The sequence below is a fragment of the Ranitomeya imitator genome, chromosome 4 (assembly GCF_032444005.1).
Source record: "Ranitomeya imitator isolate aRanImi1 chromosome 4, aRanImi1.pri, whole genome shotgun sequence".
In the NCBI taxonomy this organism is placed as follows: Eukaryota; Metazoa; Chordata; class Amphibia; order Anura; family Dendrobatidae; genus Ranitomeya; species Ranitomeya imitator.
Window position 1 is genome coordinate 504445576 of NC_091285.1, and position 19243 is coordinate 504464818.

The 19243-nt window shown below is 40.8% G+C and overlaps 1 protein-coding gene across 2 annotated transcripts in view; it reads left to right on the plus strand.

The window, feature by feature from the left end:
• SLC12A1 (solute carrier family 12 member 1) overlaps window positions 1–19243 on the plus strand; it is a 186643-nt gene that overhangs the window by 148985 nt on the left and 18415 nt on the right. For both annotated transcript variants that reach the window (XM_069766023.1, XM_069766024.1), the window contains exons 22-24: window positions 11147–11272; window positions 14378–14489; window positions 14787–14873. In XM_069766023.1, the coding sequence (XP_069622124.1) occupies window positions 11147–11272; window positions 14378–14489; window positions 14787–14873 (325 nt within the window). The remainder of the gene's footprint in view (window positions 1–11146; window positions 11273–14377; window positions 14490–14786; window positions 14874–19243) is intronic.

Here is a 19243-nt window from a genome sequence, read left to right on the forward strand (position 1 = left end):
TTAACGCAAATCACATCTATTTTTCAGCCAAGCATTTTAACGGGCCCCTAGTATACCTAAAAATCAGGACAGACACGATGGTAATTTGGGACTATAGGCAGCTATGTTGTTGAAGACCTTTAGGGTGCAGACAATTTTCATTTAGCATCCAGAATTAAAGAATTAAAAGCCCCGCTAAGTAAACTCCCCTTGTTCATCTAGTTTTCTAATTATGAAAATTTAGCTTTAAAGTGACTATCCAGGATTTAAAAAGTAATTGTCTAACAGCAAAAATGGAAGAAAATAGAAAACCTCACCTAATTTATTCTCCGCTACTCCTTCGATGATGCTCTAGTGGCCTCCAAGGTTTACTTTACTGCAATTAAAAAGATGCAAACTTAATGAATTAAAGAGAAATCTAAATCAAATCAATATTTGGTGTGACCGCCCTTTGCTTTCACAAGAATATCAATTCTTCTAGGTACTTGCTCACAGTATTTGAAGAAACTCGGCAGGCAGGTTGCTACAGTCATCTAGGAGAACTAACTACATATCTTCTGTGGATGGAGGCTTGCGTAGATTATTCATATAACTCCACACAGACTCGATGCTGATGAGATCAGGCCTGTGAGAAGGCCATAGAATCACTTTCCTTATATAGTTCTTATATATATACATATACATACTTTTTTTCATTCCTGGACAGCCCAAGGATAACTATTTAGATGACTAATTTACAAATTACGCAGTAACTTCAATGAAACACGTAAAGCAATAAATGACATTTTGGGTAACAATTTCAGTACTTTACTTTATCTATCCTGCACTGATTTTAGTACAATTTTGCATTTCTTGATTATTATTCTGCTCATTTATATAGAGTCATCATGTTCCACAGTACTGTGTGAAGATTGCCAAGATTTACATAATCCCAATGCCGTGTAAATGGAAAATGCATTCTGAATGTATTTTCCATTTATGCATAAAGCCATACTAGCAATTATGTTGATTCCAGTTACCAGAGAGTAAAGTTTCATGGGAACTTGAATGACAATGACTTAGAGCTACAGCTTGTCAAACACACTGGCGAACTTTCAGTGAGTACACAAGTTTAATTCAATGGCGATAGGGAATAAACCGCTGGCGTATACCACTGTCAGCATTTCATCATTGACAATCAATCAGACATATTGATAACCAACATGTCTAATCCTTTTTCCACCTTTTGTATAATACTGGGGGACTGTCACGTTGCCTCATTATATTTTCAGCCAATCCTTATGTACCAGTTGGTTAATGTTAATATAAATTGTATTGATAGATTTAGCTTTCCGTTCACAATGGATCTGTTACATATATAAAGACATGGAGTAACGCAAAGTACCGTAAACTGTTTAGTTAATATTTCATGCCTGGAAAGGGTCCTATTCCCAGGGAAAAAAATCTATTTTTCTGACATATTAAAACTTGTTCTACATGTAGAAATCCCCCCTCCAATGCTGAAGTGTTGATATATGAAGACTTCTAATATGTAGGGGACCTATATCATAGTAACGTAAGGTGGCAGCTGCCGATAGCACTCTAATAGGAAAAGTCAACATGAAAGAATCATATTTACCCGTTACTTGTAGTAATGCTGAGACTTTAATTTTTGTGTCACTTTCAAACTATTTTGTAAGGGGGGTAAGTTTGACACATGAACTCCCAAATTAGGCGAGACAGTTGGGCAGATAATATGGCAGCAAAGAAAACCTACGAAATCTCAATGAATATGAATTTCTTTCCGGAGGAAATGATCTTGAACTTAAAAAAGGATCCTCTCGCTAAAAACAAATCAATTTAAATATATTATCAACTTTTCCAATTGAAAACCATGCCATGTTCTCTGCAGGCCGATCACACGTTGTATTTTAATGCAATTTTGTTCCTGACTAAAATGATTTTATATACAAATATATGCATTGAATTTGTGATTGCTGGATTTGACAGGGTCAGTGAGATAGATATGCTGCCACATCTTGTATGATAACATTAGAATAAACTTGTCAAGAGCTATTTATACTCTGAAAAATAAAAAAAAACCAGACAAACACAAATGAGAAAGTCTGAACAAGTATGGATGACTGAAGCTAAAGAAACTTTCCGGCTGTAGAAAACTTTACATCCCATAATTATGTTGTCAAATAGTCAATCAATATTCCATTGTTATGGAAATAACATCATTCACATTAATATACATTATAGTAAAAATTGTCTATCAGTTAGATTCATTTACAATATTTCATCTATGTGGGATAGACAAGCTCAAATTACACCCAAGGCAACGGTTTAAAAATGCATCCCCACCCCCTCACATATATCTTAAGTCTTCAAGGAGTTGTCCACTACTGGGACAACTCCTTCTCTATCTGCATATTTCCCCCTTTTAAAATAATACTTATACTCACCTCCAGTGGTGTTATAGCGGTGTTTGCACTATCTCTTACTGGCAAGCATGTAACAGCGTGACATTATTATTATTATTATTTATTATTATTATTGTGTCATTTATTCCATGGCGCTTTACATGTAAGGAGGGGTAAATAAAGGCCAACAAAGATCTGAGTGACATTATAAATATCAATACTGTAGTAAGTAATTAGTCATGCAGCCACTACCGATAGGACAAATAAATGGCCAATCATCAAATATAGAACAAAACCCAAAAGAACAAAAAGGATGATCAAAAAGGCCAAAACTTTGTTATAAAAATATCCAACTTTATTAAATAACATCTTTTTTATAAAACCAGAGTGAAACAGTGGATAAGACCACAGTGCATATAAACAACAAAACGGGATGGGTGACCAGCGGCAAAAAGAATAATATAAAACATATATTACTTATAGGTCATGGCATGCATAGTATAATCCCAATAAATCATTATGCTCTGTAACACCTATGGCATATATGGTATACTGCAAATAGATCATTATGTTCTGTAACCCCTATAGATAATAGCGATGTAAGAAATATACCTATCGGAAACTAGGGCTCAGGTACTGATATCTACATGCCAAATGATACAAAAATAACGCATACCTAAATCAAAATGAACCCGATCGCCAATAGTGACCGTAGGAGGGGTGCAGGAAGGAGCCGGCGGTCACCACATCACCCCGACGCGCGTTTCGGCGGAGCCTTCGTCAGAGGGCGTCACGCCCCCTGACGAAGGCTCCGCCGAAACGCACGTCGGGGTGATGTGGTGACCGCCGGCTCCTTCCTGCACCCCTCCTACGGTCACTATTGGCGATCGGGTTCATTTTGATTTAGGTATGCGTTATTTTTGTATCATTTGGCATGTAGATATCAGTACCTGAGCCCTAGTTTCCGATAGGTATATTTCTTACATCGCTATTATCTATAGGGGTTACAGAACATAATGATCTATTTGCAGTATACCATATATGCCATAGGTGTTACAGAGCATAATGATTTATTGGGATTATACTATGTATGCCATGACCTATAAGTAATATATGTTTTATATTATTCTTTTTGCCGCTGGTCACCCATCCCGTTTTTGTTGTTTATATGCACTGTGGTCTTATCCACTGTTTCACTCTGGTTTTATAAAAAAGATGTTATTTAATAAAGTTGGATATTTTTATAACAAAGTTTTGGCCTTTTTGATCATCCTTTTTGTTCTTTTGGGTTTTGATGTAAGGAGGGGTATACATAATAAAAACAAGTACAATAATCTTAAACAATACAAATCACAACTGGTACAGGAGGAGTGAGGACCCTGCCCGCGAGAGCTCACAATCTACAAGGGATGGGTGAGAATACAGTAGGTGAGGGTAGAGCTGGTCATGTGGCGGTTTGGTCGATCAGTGGTTACTGCAGGTTGTAGGCTTGTCAGAAGAGGTGGCTCTTCAGGTTCTTTTTGAAGGTTTCGATGGTGAGAGTCTGATATGTTGTGGTAGAGGGCTCCAGAGTAGGAGTGATGCACGAGAGAAATCTTGTATGCAATTGTGGGAAGAGGAGATAAGAGGGGAGTAGAGAAGGAGATCTTGTGAGGATCGGAGGTTGTGTGCAGGAAAGTACCGGGAGACAAGGTCACAGATGTACGGAGGAGACAGGTTGTGGATGGCTTTGTATGTCATGGTTAAAGTTTTGTACTGGAGTCTCAGGGTAATGGAGAGCCAGTGAAGGGACTGACAGAGGGGAGAGGCCGGGGAATAGCACGCAAACATCGCACGAACCTTGCGGCCATCCAGCAGCCATTTTACACTCTCCGCTTTCGATAAATCGTTTATACCTGTGGGAAGTGAGTGCTGCTGCTCTCTCTTCACCTGGATGTACAAAATATGTCCAAAGGAGAGGAGGGTGAAGTGGCTGCTAATTGGCCGCAGGGTTTGCGTGACATCACACTGTTATGCATATGGGCAGCACGGTGGCGCAGTGGTTAGCACTACAGCCTTGCAGCGCTGGGGTCCTGGGTTCTAATCCCACCCAGGACAACATCTGCAAAGAGTTTGTATGTTCTCTCCGTGTTTGCGTGGGTTTCCTCCGGGCACTCCGGTTTCCTCCCACATTCCAAAGACATACTGATAGGAATTTAGATTGTGAGCCCAATCGGGGACAGTGATGATAATGTGTGCAAACTGTAAAGCGCTGCGGAATATGTTAGCGCTATATAAAAAAAAATAAAGAAAAAAGAAAAGAAAGAAGATTATGCAATCGCCGGGAGAGACAGTGTCAACATTACTAGAACGATATCATCAGTGAATATAAGTATTATTATTTTAAAAGTGGGAAACATACGGATTGAGAAAGAGTTGCCCCACTAGTACTACCTTATTTAGTTGTTTTACCTATAAATTTATGGTATACATCTATAAAAGTAGGCCATGTAATCTCATATTAACCTTTGGGATGTGATCCCCTTATGTGACAAGTGCCCCCATCTCAGCCATTAGACGATGCTATGTAATGACTAATGAAGTAACATGGGCAGTACCACTGAAATTCTCTACAGGCGAAAGGCAAAAGTTGTTATCACAGTTAATGATGATGACTGTGCAGTGCGTGTCACAAAATGTATAGGTAAGAGCAGGGTTCAACCTTTCAACCGTTTAATTTTACACATGTAAAAGTAGTGCAGAGAGTGACAGAAAGAGATGCAGTCCTAGAAACAAAGAAATTGGGAGAGCTTCTTTAAGCCTCGGCATAATGGCTGTTTGGTCAATCAGTCCTGATTCACCTATAACATAGACAATTGGCTTTGCTACCAGGCATGTAGATGATGTTCATACATGGATGTACCGCACGGCTGTTCCCCCATTCTGTACATATATGAAATAGAGAAAAGCCTTTGTGCAGCACGATATGTGCTGTATATTCTGTCACGTAGCCCAAAGAACTTTCCTTTACTTATGGTAAACCTCTTCTTTTTTTAGTTATAAACAGAGATACAAAAGTAAAGGGAATTACTAAATAGATACAGCGTAGTTATGTTTTTACATAATGAAGATGTCAGGCAGGGTACAAAGGTTCATAATGAATTAATTTATTTTACTCATTTATATAGCGCCAATAATTCCACAGCACTTTACAGACATTATCATCGCTGTCCCCGATGGGGTTCACAATTTAGATTCCCTATCAGTATGTCTTTGGAGTGTGGGAGGAACCGGAGGAAACCCATGCAAACACGGGGAGAACATACAAACTCCTTGAGATGTTGTCCTTGGTGGGATTTCAACCCAGTTAGTTGCTTCCTTTATTAAAACAAAGATTATTTAATGTCCACGTTAGTTGATTGAGGTCTCCATGTTATTCTTTTGCCCAGTATCCACTGTCCAGGGTGGTGGCAGGATCACAATGTGTTCATGATACACAATAGACTCCTTGGTGCCAAGGTCACTGTCTATCACAATTTATTAATTTCATGTTTGGAGGCAGAAATTATGGGAAAAAAACCCACACTGGTTCAAAATACGTAATTTTAGAAAAATAACTTAGAAATAGCAGTTTAATTTTACTCTTGCTCATCAAAATATGGAAATTGCTCCTAAATGTATTGCCATTTTTGTTTGCAGAAAATATTGTAAAAACACAAGTGCCAGCGAATTATTTCTGACGGTATTCTGAGAAGATAACAGTTTGTGGAAAGATGCACTTCAGATGCTTGATGGTGTTATCACCTCTCCCATTACGCCATGTTGTGCAATACTGAACATGTCAAGAGGTACTAATCGCCACTCTTAGTGCCCACATGACAGGCCATCTATCACTGTAATTGCTCTCCAGGCTGCCGGCTCTCCGAGAACTGACGCAGCAAAATAAGAAGTCCCATATCCTTCCAAATCCCATTAAGGCTTATTCCACATTTCTCTTATTTGGAGCCATATGCAGGAATCATATTAAGTTGCAAATAGTTTAATTAACCGGATTTACTTTAAAAAAAAATCTAGAAATGTTCACAACTTCTGAGTGCAGTAATCATTGCATATTTGTTACTTTTTCTGCTCTGCAATCATATTTTTGATACTGTAATCAGCATTTTCTCAGCCTGAAAAGGATAGAAGTAAAGACTCGATTTTTTATTTTGTGTGTGTATTAAGTATATTATTAAATGCTTCCGAATACAGATGGATCGCCCCCAAGGGCTAGGGGAACTCGGAGCCGAACCCTTCTTCTGTTCTCAGTGGGGATGTCACGGTGGCTGACCCGGTCCGTGGCCCCAGGGGCACGTCCGTTGTAAATGGGGAAAGGTCTTTAAAGGGATAATGTTCGTGACGCCACCTGTGGTATTTGGTCAGGGTGACCGACGCTGCTTAGGGGTCCGCTGGGGTGATGTTATGGCAGCTAGATGGTATACCTTCCCACAGGTGAAGTATGTCCCCAGGGCTTCCCAGAGTGTAGATGGTGGATGATGCAAGGCACAGTGAATAACAAGGACACAAGGTTGCAGTCTCTTTACCTTTACTGAAAGCTTCAGCATCCGCAGTCCAGGGTAGGGACCACAGCGCAGGCAGAGTCGGGCCAGTCTGAAGGCAAATCCAGAGTCCCCTTTTCCAGGTGGAATTCAATAGCCTTCCTCTAGCACCTGAGTGTTGTAGTCCCTCCCTGCTGAGCAACTCGGTGAGGTCCTCACAACTATTGTAGGTGTTAAGTCTCTTCCTCTCTGTCCCCCTGACGGATAGGACAAACCCGTATGACTGGTGGCCTGAGGCTTTTTATAGGGACCCTAGAGATGCCCCTGCCCCACAAGCTGCCACTGTGCCTCCTGCGTATATGGTCGGGCAGCCAACGTGGAATCAACTGTCCTGCCAGTCTCTGAAGTAAAGCATAGAGATCCTTACTCCCTCGGTGTTCTGGCTACCGGCACTGTGCTTCAGAAGGAGGCAGCCTGCTTCTAGCTGGTCTCCCCCTGATGTTCCTCTCCTTTTGCTATGACTTCGTTTCTCACTCACTGCAACACAATTTCTTTCAATGTCTCTTTCTTTGGATGCTGCAACACATGGGGCAGGCGCAGCTCCGTGAACCCTCATTCTCCCTTCAGACCTTCCGTCTGCTCTCCTCTCTTCCTTTTCACTTTCTGTCCAGACTACCAGTTTTACCTAATTGTGAGGAGTGCCCTAATAGATAGAAGCATGGCCCCCCCTGGCGGCCTGGAGTGTGAAGTGTGTATTGTGGTTGTGATACCTGGACAGAAGATCTCCTTCATTGCCTTCAGACGTAACATCACTCCCTCCTGGTGGAAGAATAACATTACTGCAATGACTAGGACTCTGGGGCGCTGCACTGAGGGTTAATGTTCATTTTATATTAAGTCTGTCAGCAAAAAAATGACTGTACAAACCCATCACAGCACTTTGTAAGGGACAGACTCCTAATAAAAATCTGTGCCCAAATCTGTAACTGCATTCTTCGAAAAAAAGTTTTATTCAAATATGCTAATGAGCCAGTTGGTGCATTTTGGGCACAGCCCAGTGGTCCGGTGCACCTTCTCACCTTTGTTTTTTAATCAATCTCAGTATTCCTATTTCTTGATTGACAGTTTGGTTTACGCAAGCAAAAGGAGGGCGGAGGTAGATGGAAAATAAAAAGTAGGTGAAAAGGGCAGTGAACTGTTTGGCCACGTCCAGAGCATACTGGAATAAAGAACAATTTCTGTCAGATACATCAAAAAATTTGAGCATAAAGGGTCTGATTCATGAATGCATTTGCATCTCTTTTTACTCTTCTTTTTGTTGTTAATTGCTTGGATTTTCTTTTGGACCTTTTTTCTTCTCTTAGTTTGTTCATTTTTAGGTCTATTTTGTATGTGTTGTTGATTATTTTTAATGCTCATCACTGCTGTGGGCACGTTTTGGGAATATTCAGATGTTTTCGGTTGATTCATCAATTGTGACTTTAAAGAAAATAAATACATCGATAAATTTTAGCACAAATGTACATCCCCTCTCTGGAGTGATTTTATGTATGTCTGGAATTTGAGTGCAAATTTGCAACCTATTAATAAAATGTGCGACTTTTTGTGCTACAAAGTCACATATACGTATCTCATTTTGAAGAATCTGGCACAGAAAACTTCATCAAATACTACAAAAAAGAGAAAAAAAAAAGCGACTAAGAAACCCCCCACCAATGATGAATAAGGACCAACAGCAACTTGAGAAAGTATTCACCCCCCTTGGCTTTTTAACTACTTTGTTACATGACAACCTGTATTTAAATATATTTGTAATCTGATTTGTGTGTGCTGCATCAGCACTAAATAGTCTAACTTGGTGAAGTGAGAAAAATATAGACATAAATTTACTAATAATTGGCATGCACATATGTATTCACCCCTTTTGCTGTGAAGACCCTAAAAATTTCTGGTGCAAGCAATTACCTTCATAAGTCACATGGTTAGTGAAAGGAAGTCCCCCTGTGTGCAACCTGAGTGTCACATGGTTTGTCAGTATATACACTTTACCTTTTCTGAAAGGCAACAGAGGCTGCAAGGCCAATAAGCAAGAGGCACCACTAACCAAACACCATAAAGGCCAAGGAGATCTCCAAATAAGTCAGAGACAAAGTTGTTGAGAAAGACAAGTCAGAGTTGGGTTATAAAAAAATATCCCAATCTCTGATGATCCCCTGGACCACAACTAATCTGCCAAGAGAGGGCCGGCCACCAAAACCCTCAGCCCGGGCAAGGAGAGCATTAAGCAGAGAGGCAGCACAGAGACCAAGGGTAACTGAAGGAGCTGGAGAGTTCCAGAGACTGCAGTATCTGCTTATATGACCACAATAAGCCATACACTCTATAGAGATGGCCTTTATGGAAGAATGGGAGAAAATAAATCCTTTACTTACATACAAAATTTGTAATGCTCATTTTGAGTTTGCCACAAGACATGTGGAAGACTCCCCAAATGTATGGAGGAAGGTGCTGTGGTCAGATGAGACCAAAACTGAACTTTTTGTCCACCAAAGTAAATGCTTTGTATGGCACCAAACCAACACAGCTCATCATCCCAAGATCACCATCAGCAGCAGGGACAGGGAAAATGGTCTGAGTCAAGAGGAAGATGGATGTTGCAAAATACAGGGATAGTCTTGAGCAAAATCTGTTTGTCTGTCAGTGACTTGAGACTGGGACGGAGGTTCACCCTCCAACAAGGCAAAGGCCCAATGCATACTGCTAAAACAACAGTCGAGTGGTTTAAAGGGAACCTGTCACCCCCCCCCAGGAGTTCATAACTAAAAGAGCCACCTTGTGCAGCACTAATGCTGCATTCCGACAAGTTGGCTCTTTTAGTTCTTGTTCCTGCCACTGCTGAAATAATCGTTTATGAAATTTGTCCCTCACACCTTGAAATCATTTGGGGGGGGCAGGTCTTTCCCCCCTGATACAGACGCACCACAGCCATCAGTTACTTCCTCATGTTTACAGGGTGCTGCCTTCTCCGCGTTATTGAATTGTCTCGGCGCCTGCGCTGTGATCTTAGGCCATGGGCATGCGCAGTTAGCGCTGCCCAACCCCTGACATCACTTAATATCTTTCTTATTGCGTCTGCTGTTTTTGCAATGGTGAAGGGTGACAATGGCATGCCCCTCCATCACCGGCCAGGTTCAGAACAACAGTGCCATGCAGAAGACATTAATGACAAAGGGGCAGCACATCATAATGTAAGAGGTTATTGTTTACTGTAGTAGGTTAAAGCCGAAAACCCCTTGAACCTTTACGTTAGCCAGACACATCCTACAATTTGTTTAAGAACTCAAGGTCTTCAGAATCTTCCCAATCTGTAGTGTCAATGGATAGGTGTAACCAAAGATCGGCTTTTTTTTACTCTACTAACAGAATATCTGTCCTTGTACTGTTTTCTAGCCTCTGCTAAGATTTAAGGGGTTTTATCCTAAGTCATATTGCAAGGCTCGTCAAAAGGTCGATAGGTACTTGTAGGATTGCTGCTTCCAACAGGTGGCACTATAGAGTTCAAGTCCTCTTCCACTTTGATGCAATTTGCACACTAAGATTTTGTCTGAAATGTTGATCTCAGTCACTACAAATCCGAAGGTTATGATTTTGTTACTTGTGAAGAATATGTAAGAGATACAAATACAGTGCAGCCTATGAAGTACGCAATTGGGGGCCATTTTAGAAGTGACTATAATACTGAAATAATAGTAGGACCATATTGAATAAAATATGAATCCCCTTATAAAGCTATGATATTTCATGTACAATCCATCTGACAGGGAACATTTTGTAAATTTGGTTTTACTTTAAGCAAAATATATGAAATAAACTATGAATAAATGATAAAGAGTGACAGACGGGACAAAGCATCGCAGGAGAAAAAACATCCTGGAATCAAGATTGATACTTTTAATACATTTAGATAATGTGAGCTATGATCTTACATCAGCAAAGTAATGTAAGATGACATTTCCTAAACTGTTTGCATTGTTCTCGCTTCAGTCCTCTTCTTAATTTGACAAATCCATTTCCTTTGTTCTAGGCAGCAGAAATTTCCATTTTTTAAGCATGACATTGAATATATGAGATATAATAATGAAATACAGAAACTAAAGCTGCTTATTATGGCAGTGTGCTGACATCTACAGTGGGATCACCACTAGTACTCACAATGTAGATGAATATTTTTGCTTGGTATTTCAGAAGTCAGTGCAGCTCCGCCAATGCACATGGGTGAGTATAACCAGAGACTTGTGGAAGCTAGTGAACAATTTAAGAAGAAGCAAGGAAAGGGCACTATTGATGTCTGGTGGCTGTTTGATGATGGAGGTAAGAAAACCTGATACAATATTAGTATGTAAAATGTAAGTGTACACTTTACCAATAGCCTAAAAATACTATCATAAAACTCAGGACCCTTAATCTTAAAGGGAATCTGTCATGTCCGATAACACCATTAAACTACAGGGTTAAAGTGCTGATTAATAGTGTTATGAAGGTACCCAGTCGTTGCACTGAAAGTGTGGCACCAGGGAGAAAATGAACTTTATTTTTCCCAGATGCCACCAGCTTTCAGTCATACAGGCGTGCCAGCAAAGCTACAGTCACCGCTCACAGCGCTGAGAGCAAAAGCTGTAAGTACACCCCAGCACTGACTAAAAGCTCACTCTGTACTTCAGAAGCGGCTGTCAATAAACACCAGGGTGTGCTCACAGCAGTGTAAGAAGCGGTGAGACTATAATTGCTATGGGTATTGCTGTATGACTGAAAGCCAGCGGCTCCCAGGAGAAATAAAGTTGCAGCATTTTCAGTACACCAGTTGGGCGCCGTCATAACGCTGGTAACCTACAGATTAACCCTATATCTGCAAGTTAACAGCATTTTATATCCTGACAGTTTCCCTTTAACCCCTTTTTGTCATCGGACGGAATAGTACGTCCGAGGACAGAAACCCTGCTTTGATGTGAGCTCCGGTGGTGAGCCCGTATCAAAACTGGGACATGTCAGCTATTTTGTACAGCTGACATGTGCCCGCAATAGCGGCAGGTGGAATTGTGAACCACTCGCCACTATTAACTAGTTAAATGCCGCTGTCAAACGCTGACAGCGGCATTTAACTAGTGCTTCTGGCCATCGGGCCGGAAATGCCCGCATCACTGACCCCCGTCACGTGATCGGGGATCAGCGATGCATCAGCATGACAACCAGAGGTCTCCTGAAGACCTCTATGGTTGTTGATGCCAGATTGCTGTGAGTGCCACCCCGTGGTCGGCGCTCATAGCAATGGAGCAATTCAGCTACATAGTAGCGATCTGAGCATCGCTCCTATGTAGCAGAGCTGATCAGGCTATGCCAGCTTCTAGTCTCCTATGAAGGCTATTGAAGCATGGCAAAAGTAAAAAAAATATATATATAAAAGTTCAAATCACCCCCCTTTCGCCCCATTCAAAATAAAACAATTAAAAAAAATCTAGCATATACATATTTGGTATCGCCGCATTCAGAATAGCCCAATCTATCAATAAAAAAAGGATTAACCTGATCGCTAAGTGGTGTAGAGAGAAAAAAATTAAAAACGCCAGAAATACGTTTTTTTGGTCACCACAACATTCCATTAAAATGCAATAATGGGCGATCAAAAGAACGTATCTGCACCAAAATTGTATCATTAAAAACGTCAGCTCGGCACGCAAAAAAAAACCCTCGCCCAACCTGAGATCACAAAAAATGGAGACACTACGGGTAACAGAAAATTCCGCAATTTTTAAAAAAAATTTTTTTAGCAAAGTTTGAAATTTGTTTTTAGCACTTAGATAAAAAAGAACCTAGACATGTTTGGTGTCTATGCAGGTCAGTTTTAGCATTTAGTGAACCTAGCAAAAAAGCCAAACAAAAAAGAAGTGAGGGACTGCACTTTTTTGCAATTTCACCGTACTTCGATTTTCTTCCCGTTTTCTAGCACACGACATGCTAAAAGCAAAGATATCGTTCAAAAGTACAACTCGTCACGCAAAAAAATAAGCCCTCACATGGCCATATTGACGGAAAAATAAAAATGTTATGGCTCTGGGAAGAAGAGGAGCGAAAAACGAAAACGCAAAACCAATAAACCTGGGGTCATTAAGTGGTTAAACCCTCATCTCAAATGGGCATAATTATGCATCTATATTGCATGTGATGTACTACAAACGGATGTACGGTTACGTCTGACGAATGGCAAGGGGACAAGAGTGCTGGCCATGCCATCCGCAGAAGGAGCAGGCTGTTATTGGTGGCAGAATTTATACCCCTTGGATGCCACTGTGAATAGTGACAGCCGTGTGTGAGGGAATCTGACAAAGGGAGATTGCTCCCTTCGTTAGCCATCGGTATCCATGCAGTACAATTGTGGGATGCAGACAGGTTGCTATGGCAACTGCGTTTGACATGAGCTTCAACCTGCCCTACTCTGATAAACTGTAAAAAAAATATAATGTAAAATCATAATCCAGATTTACTGTTTTTTTGTTCATGCCTAATATGAATAATAGAATAGTAATCAAAAAGTTGTTTGTACCCAAAAATGGTACAAGTAAAACCTACAGCTTGTCTTGTAAAAAACTAGCCCTCACTACTGTTCCATCTACACGATAATAAATAGGTTATGGGTGTCATAATATGGTGGGCAAATATACACATATATATTTTGTTATAATATCTGGTGTAAAAGTAGCAAGACAGAAAAAAAAACTATACAAGGGGAAGTGCACACTGAGTATTTTTGCAAAAAGTTTGTTTGAGCGGAAACTTTAATTTTTGGGGTGGTTTGGAGATGTGTATATGGATGGGAAGTCTGAGGACATTTTGTGAAAGCCCGGGGCTCGCTGCAGCCTCGCTCCGTCGAACTCCCCCTTCTTCCAGCCTGGGGCCCGCAGGATCGCCCCACTCCTGAGGCCGCCAGCTTCCTGCAGCAGCGACCCTGCCTCCTGGGACTCCGCTCCACCGCAGCTGCCGCCTCCCCCCAGTAAGCTACTGCAAAAGCAGGCTATAAGACTCACCACCACTTTATGAAAAAAAAAGTAGTCCGGTGCATCTTATAGTCTGCCAAATACGGTAACCAATGTTGTAAACTAACATTATTTTTTTACAAAATGATCACTTATCTACAATTAGCCCACAACCCCCAATGTATTTCCTCAATGTAAAAGGGCAGTCACATAAGTTCAGCAGACCACTCAGTTTGTTCACTCAGTACTCCAAGACCAATAGAGGATCTAGAGTCAAAAAATTCACAAGGAAATCACAGTTTGGAATTTTGGTCTTCCACGACCAACCACAACACAGTGTAGTTTGGGAAGAATATGGTAGAATTTGAGGGTAACTCAGGTCACAACTATCATAATGAGTTTTCAGGTTGCAGCATACCCACCAATCATTCATTGTTTTATTTTTCAGGTTTGACGTTACTTATTCCACATATTCTGACCTTGAGAAAGAAATGGAGTGATTGTAAACTGCGGATCTTTATAGGTGGAAAAGTGAACCGTCTCGAGGATGAGAAATTGATGTAATTATGTATATCTTTTGTCCAGCTTTATTTTATAAACTTCAAAGACTAAAAATCATCTTATGCAAATGCAACATGTCCTCATTATTCTTTTTAAATACTCTAATTAAATGCTCATCAAATATATATTTATTTCTCCAGGGCCCAGGCATATTTTCCTTCTTGTAAGTCTTTTCGAGTGGAAGGAAAATATATCCTATCTAAAGTAGAATTTATGTTTGTAGCTTTTCATTTGGATGGAAATTAGTTAGGAACCACAGGCACATTACATTCATATTTTATTCTTTATCTTCACAGGATGGCCGCACTTCTCAGTAAGTTCCGCATTAAATTTGCCGATGTATATATTGTTGCAGACATTAACACTAAGCCAAGCAAAGAAAGGTATGTAACAGTGGTGTATTGTCAGATTTGCTGCATCAAACTACAAAACTTTTATTAGCTGTTTTATGGCTAGAGAAATCTCGGTATGCAGGAGGAACGTAAAACTCATTTACCAATATAGCTACACAGAGCCCCATGGATTTAGTGGAAACTGGTGTAACTGCACATTGGCTGTAAAGTTGTAGAGTGTTTATTATCCATGTACTGTAGTTATTGCTGTTTTTCTAGAATGTCGTTCTTGTTATTATTACAATTCTTTATTATTCTCAACAATGCTTTATAATACATGCCCAATACAACATTTGTGTGCAAGCACAAGGGATTTATTACTGTTGTCATTCAATCATAGGATAATACCTGTCTATATGCGCCCAAGTGGGCTGGAAGTTATGGAAACCGCATTACACAGACTGTTTCCTTAACTAATCACCTCTGGAAACAAGTATTCCCATATTACTTATTCATGGATTAGATGGGAATAGCCCTTTATATTCCCATATTACTTATTCATGGATTATATGGGAATAGCCCTTTATCTTTCAAATCTCACCAACACGGAGTGAATCATAAACAGCACTCTTGTCGCTGTCTGGTATTACATCATCCGAATGAATGCAGTTACCTGCAATATATAACTGACGTGAATTACCGTATTTGTACAAATTTATAGAAAATCATACAGCCCTATAAATTCACTGAGGTTTTCACTTTAACATGATACTGTCCAAGGGTATTTGATTCTCAGGGTACCGTCACACAGTGGCATTTTGATCGCTACGACGGCACGATTTGTGACGTTCCAGCGATATATCCGTGACGTTCCAGCGATCTCGCAGTGTCTGACACGCTCCTGCGATCAGGGACCCTGCTGAGAATCGTATGTTGTAGCAGATCGTTTGAAACTTTCTTTCGTCGTCTAGTGTCCCGCTGTGGCGGCATGATCGCATGGTGTAACAAAGGTGTGCACGATATTGTATACGATGTGCGCATAGTAACCAACGGCTTCTACATCGCACATACGTCATGAAATTATCGCTCCAGCGTCGTACATTGCAAAGTGTGACAGCAGTCTACGACGCTGGAGCGATATTGTTACGATGCTGGAGCGTCACGGATCGTGCCGTCGTAGCGATCAAAATGCCACTGTGTGACGGTACCCTTACTTTAATCCCACACCCCTGAAAATGTTGTGTTCTCTTTTGCTGGCTACTTAGTCATCAATGAGCTTTATGCAGTCAAGAAAAGCATCAGCAATGTGATGCTTCTGTAGGACCCACAATCACATGATCGACAGGTCTCTGTTTGGCATAGCAGAGGTGCCAGGTTGTAACAGAGCTGTAAATGTAGTAAGTTGTTTTCCCCTGTAACTGGGGATCCTACAGATGTCCAGTCACAGTGTAAAAAATGAACAGTGAAGAGAAAAAAAAAAAAAAATATATATATATATACAGTGGGGCAAAAAAGTATTTAGTCAGTCAGCAATAGTGCAAGTTCCACCACTTAAAAAGATGAGAGGCGTCTGTAATTTACATCATAGGTAGACCTCAACTATGGGAGACAAATTGAGAAAAAAAAATCAAGAAAATCACATTGTCTGTTTTTTTATCATTTTTTTTGCATATTATGGTGGAAAATAAGTATTTGGTCAGAACCAAACAATCAAGATTTCTGGCTCTCACAGACCTGTAACTTCTTCTTTAAGAGTCTCCTCTTTCCTCCACTCATTACCTGTAGTAATGGCACCTGTTTAAACTTGTTATCAGTATAAAAAGACACCTGTGCACACCCTCAAACAGTCTGACTCCAAACTCCACTATGGTGAAGACCAAAGAGCTGTCAAAGGACACCAGAAACAAAATTGTAGCCCTGCACCAGGCTGGGAAGACTGAATCTGCAATAGCCAACCAGCTTGGAGTGAAGAAATCAACAGTGGGAGCAATAATTAGAAAATGGAAGACATACAAGACCACTGATAATCTCCCTCGATCTGGGGCTCCACGCAAAATCCCACCCCGTGGGGTCAGAATGATCACAAGAACGGTGAGCAAAAATCCCAGAACCACGCGGGGGGACCTAGTGAATGAACTGCAGAGAGCTGAGACCAATGTAACAAGGCCTACCATAAGTAACACACTACGCCACCATGGACTCAGATCCTGCAGTGCCAGACGTGTCCCACTGCTTAAGCCAGTACATGTCTGGGCCCGTCTGAAGTTTGCTAGAGAGCATTTGGATGATCCAGAGGAGTTTTGGGAGAATGTCCTATGGTCTGATGAAACCAAACTGGAACTGTTTGGTAGAAACACAACTTATCGTGTTTGGAGGAAAAAGAATACTGAGTTGCATCCATCAAACACCATACCTACTGTAAAGCATGGTGGTGGAAACATCATGCTTTGGGGCTGTTTCTCTGCAAAGGGGCCAGGACGACTGATCCGGGTACATGAAAGAATGAATGGGGCCATGTATCGTGAGATTTTGAGTGCAAACCTCCTTCCATCAGCAAGGGCATTGAAGATGAAACGTGGCTGGGTCTTTCAACATGACAATGATCCAAAGCACACCGCCAGGGCAACGAAGAAGTGGCTTCGTAAGAAGCATTTCAAGGTCCTGGAGTGGCCTAGCCAGTCTCCAGATCTCAACCCTATAGAAAACCTTTGGAGGTAGTTGAAAGTCCGTGTTGCCAAGCGAAAAGCCAAAAACATCACTGCTCTAGAGGAGATCTGCATGGAGGAATGGGCCAACATACCAACAACAGTGTGTGGCAACCTTGTGAAGACTAACAGAAAACGTTTGACCTTTGTCATTGCCAACAAAGGATATATTACAAAGTATTGAGATGAAATTTTGTTTCTGACCAAATACTTATTTTCCACCATAATATGCAAATAAAATGTTAAAAAAACAGACAATGTGATTTTCTGGATTTTTTTTTCTCAGTTTGTCTCCCATAGTTGAGGTCTACCTATGATGTAAATTACAGACGCCTCTCATCTTTTTAAGTGGTGGAACTTGCACTATTGCTGACTGACTAAATACTTTTTTGCCCCACTGTATATATATATATATATATATATATATATATATATATATATACTGCTCAAAAAAATAAAGGGAGCACTAAAATCCCACATCCTAAATATCACTGAATTAAATATTACAGTTGTATATCTTTAATCATTACATAGTGGAATGTGTTGAGAACAATAAAACCTACAAATTAAATTATCAACGTAAATCACAACTAATATCCCATTTGTGCAGACACATGCACATTTGTGGCCTGCTGGAGGTCATTTTGCAGGGCTCTGGCAGTGCTCCTCCTGTTCCTCTTTGCACAAAGGCTGAGGTAGCGGTCCTGCTACTGGGTTGTTGCCCTCCTACGGCCCCCTTCACGCCTCCTGGTGTACTGGTCTGTCTCCTGGTAGCGCCTCCAGCCTCTGGACACTATGCTGACACAAGATAGTAAACCCAGCACTCAACTTAAGTATATACTGCAGCAAGGTTTATTGTAGTATGAACAATAAAACGTTTCGGTCCGTGGTGACCTTCATCAGTTACATAATGTTCAATAGCAGAAGTAGACCGTAGATAAGTAGTGCCGTTTGTATAAGGCAAGTATGGGGCTTCAAGCGCAATACAGATCGCTATAGGAGAGAGTGAATGGTATTAGTACCTGGAGCAAACGTGCTCCTTGATGCGGAGTCCACCACTCGTCTCATGCTGACAGACACAGCAAACCTTCTTGCCACAGCTCGCATTGATGTGCCATCCTGGATGAGCTGCACTACCTGAGCTACTTGTGTGGGTTGTAAAATCCGTCTTATACTACCACAAGTGTGAAAGAACAACAAACATTCAAAAGTGACCAAAACATCAGCCAGATAGCATTGGTACTGAGATGTGGTCTGTGGTCCCCACCTGCAGAACCATACTTTATTGAGTGTGTCTTGATAATTGCCAATAATTTCCATCTGTTGTCTATTCCATTTGCACAACAGCATGTGAAATTGATTGGCAAACAGTGTTGCTTCCTAAGTTTGATTTCACAGAGGTTTGATTTACTTGGAGTTATATTCTGCTGTTTAAGTGTTATTTTTTTGAGCAGTGTATATACATATATATATGTATATATCTAATATATAATTGCCTAGAATACTACTTCCTGCAATTTGTGCCAACTTCCGTGGCTTTGTCCGGAGCTAATGTCCGGAGCTAATGTCCGGAGCTAATGTCCGGAGCTAATGTGCGGAGATAATGTCCGGAGCTAATGTCCGGAGCTAATGTGCGGAGATAATGTCCGGAGCTAATGTCCGGAGCTAATGTCCGGAGCTAATGTCCGGAGATAAGTGACGTCAACAGTGTCCAGT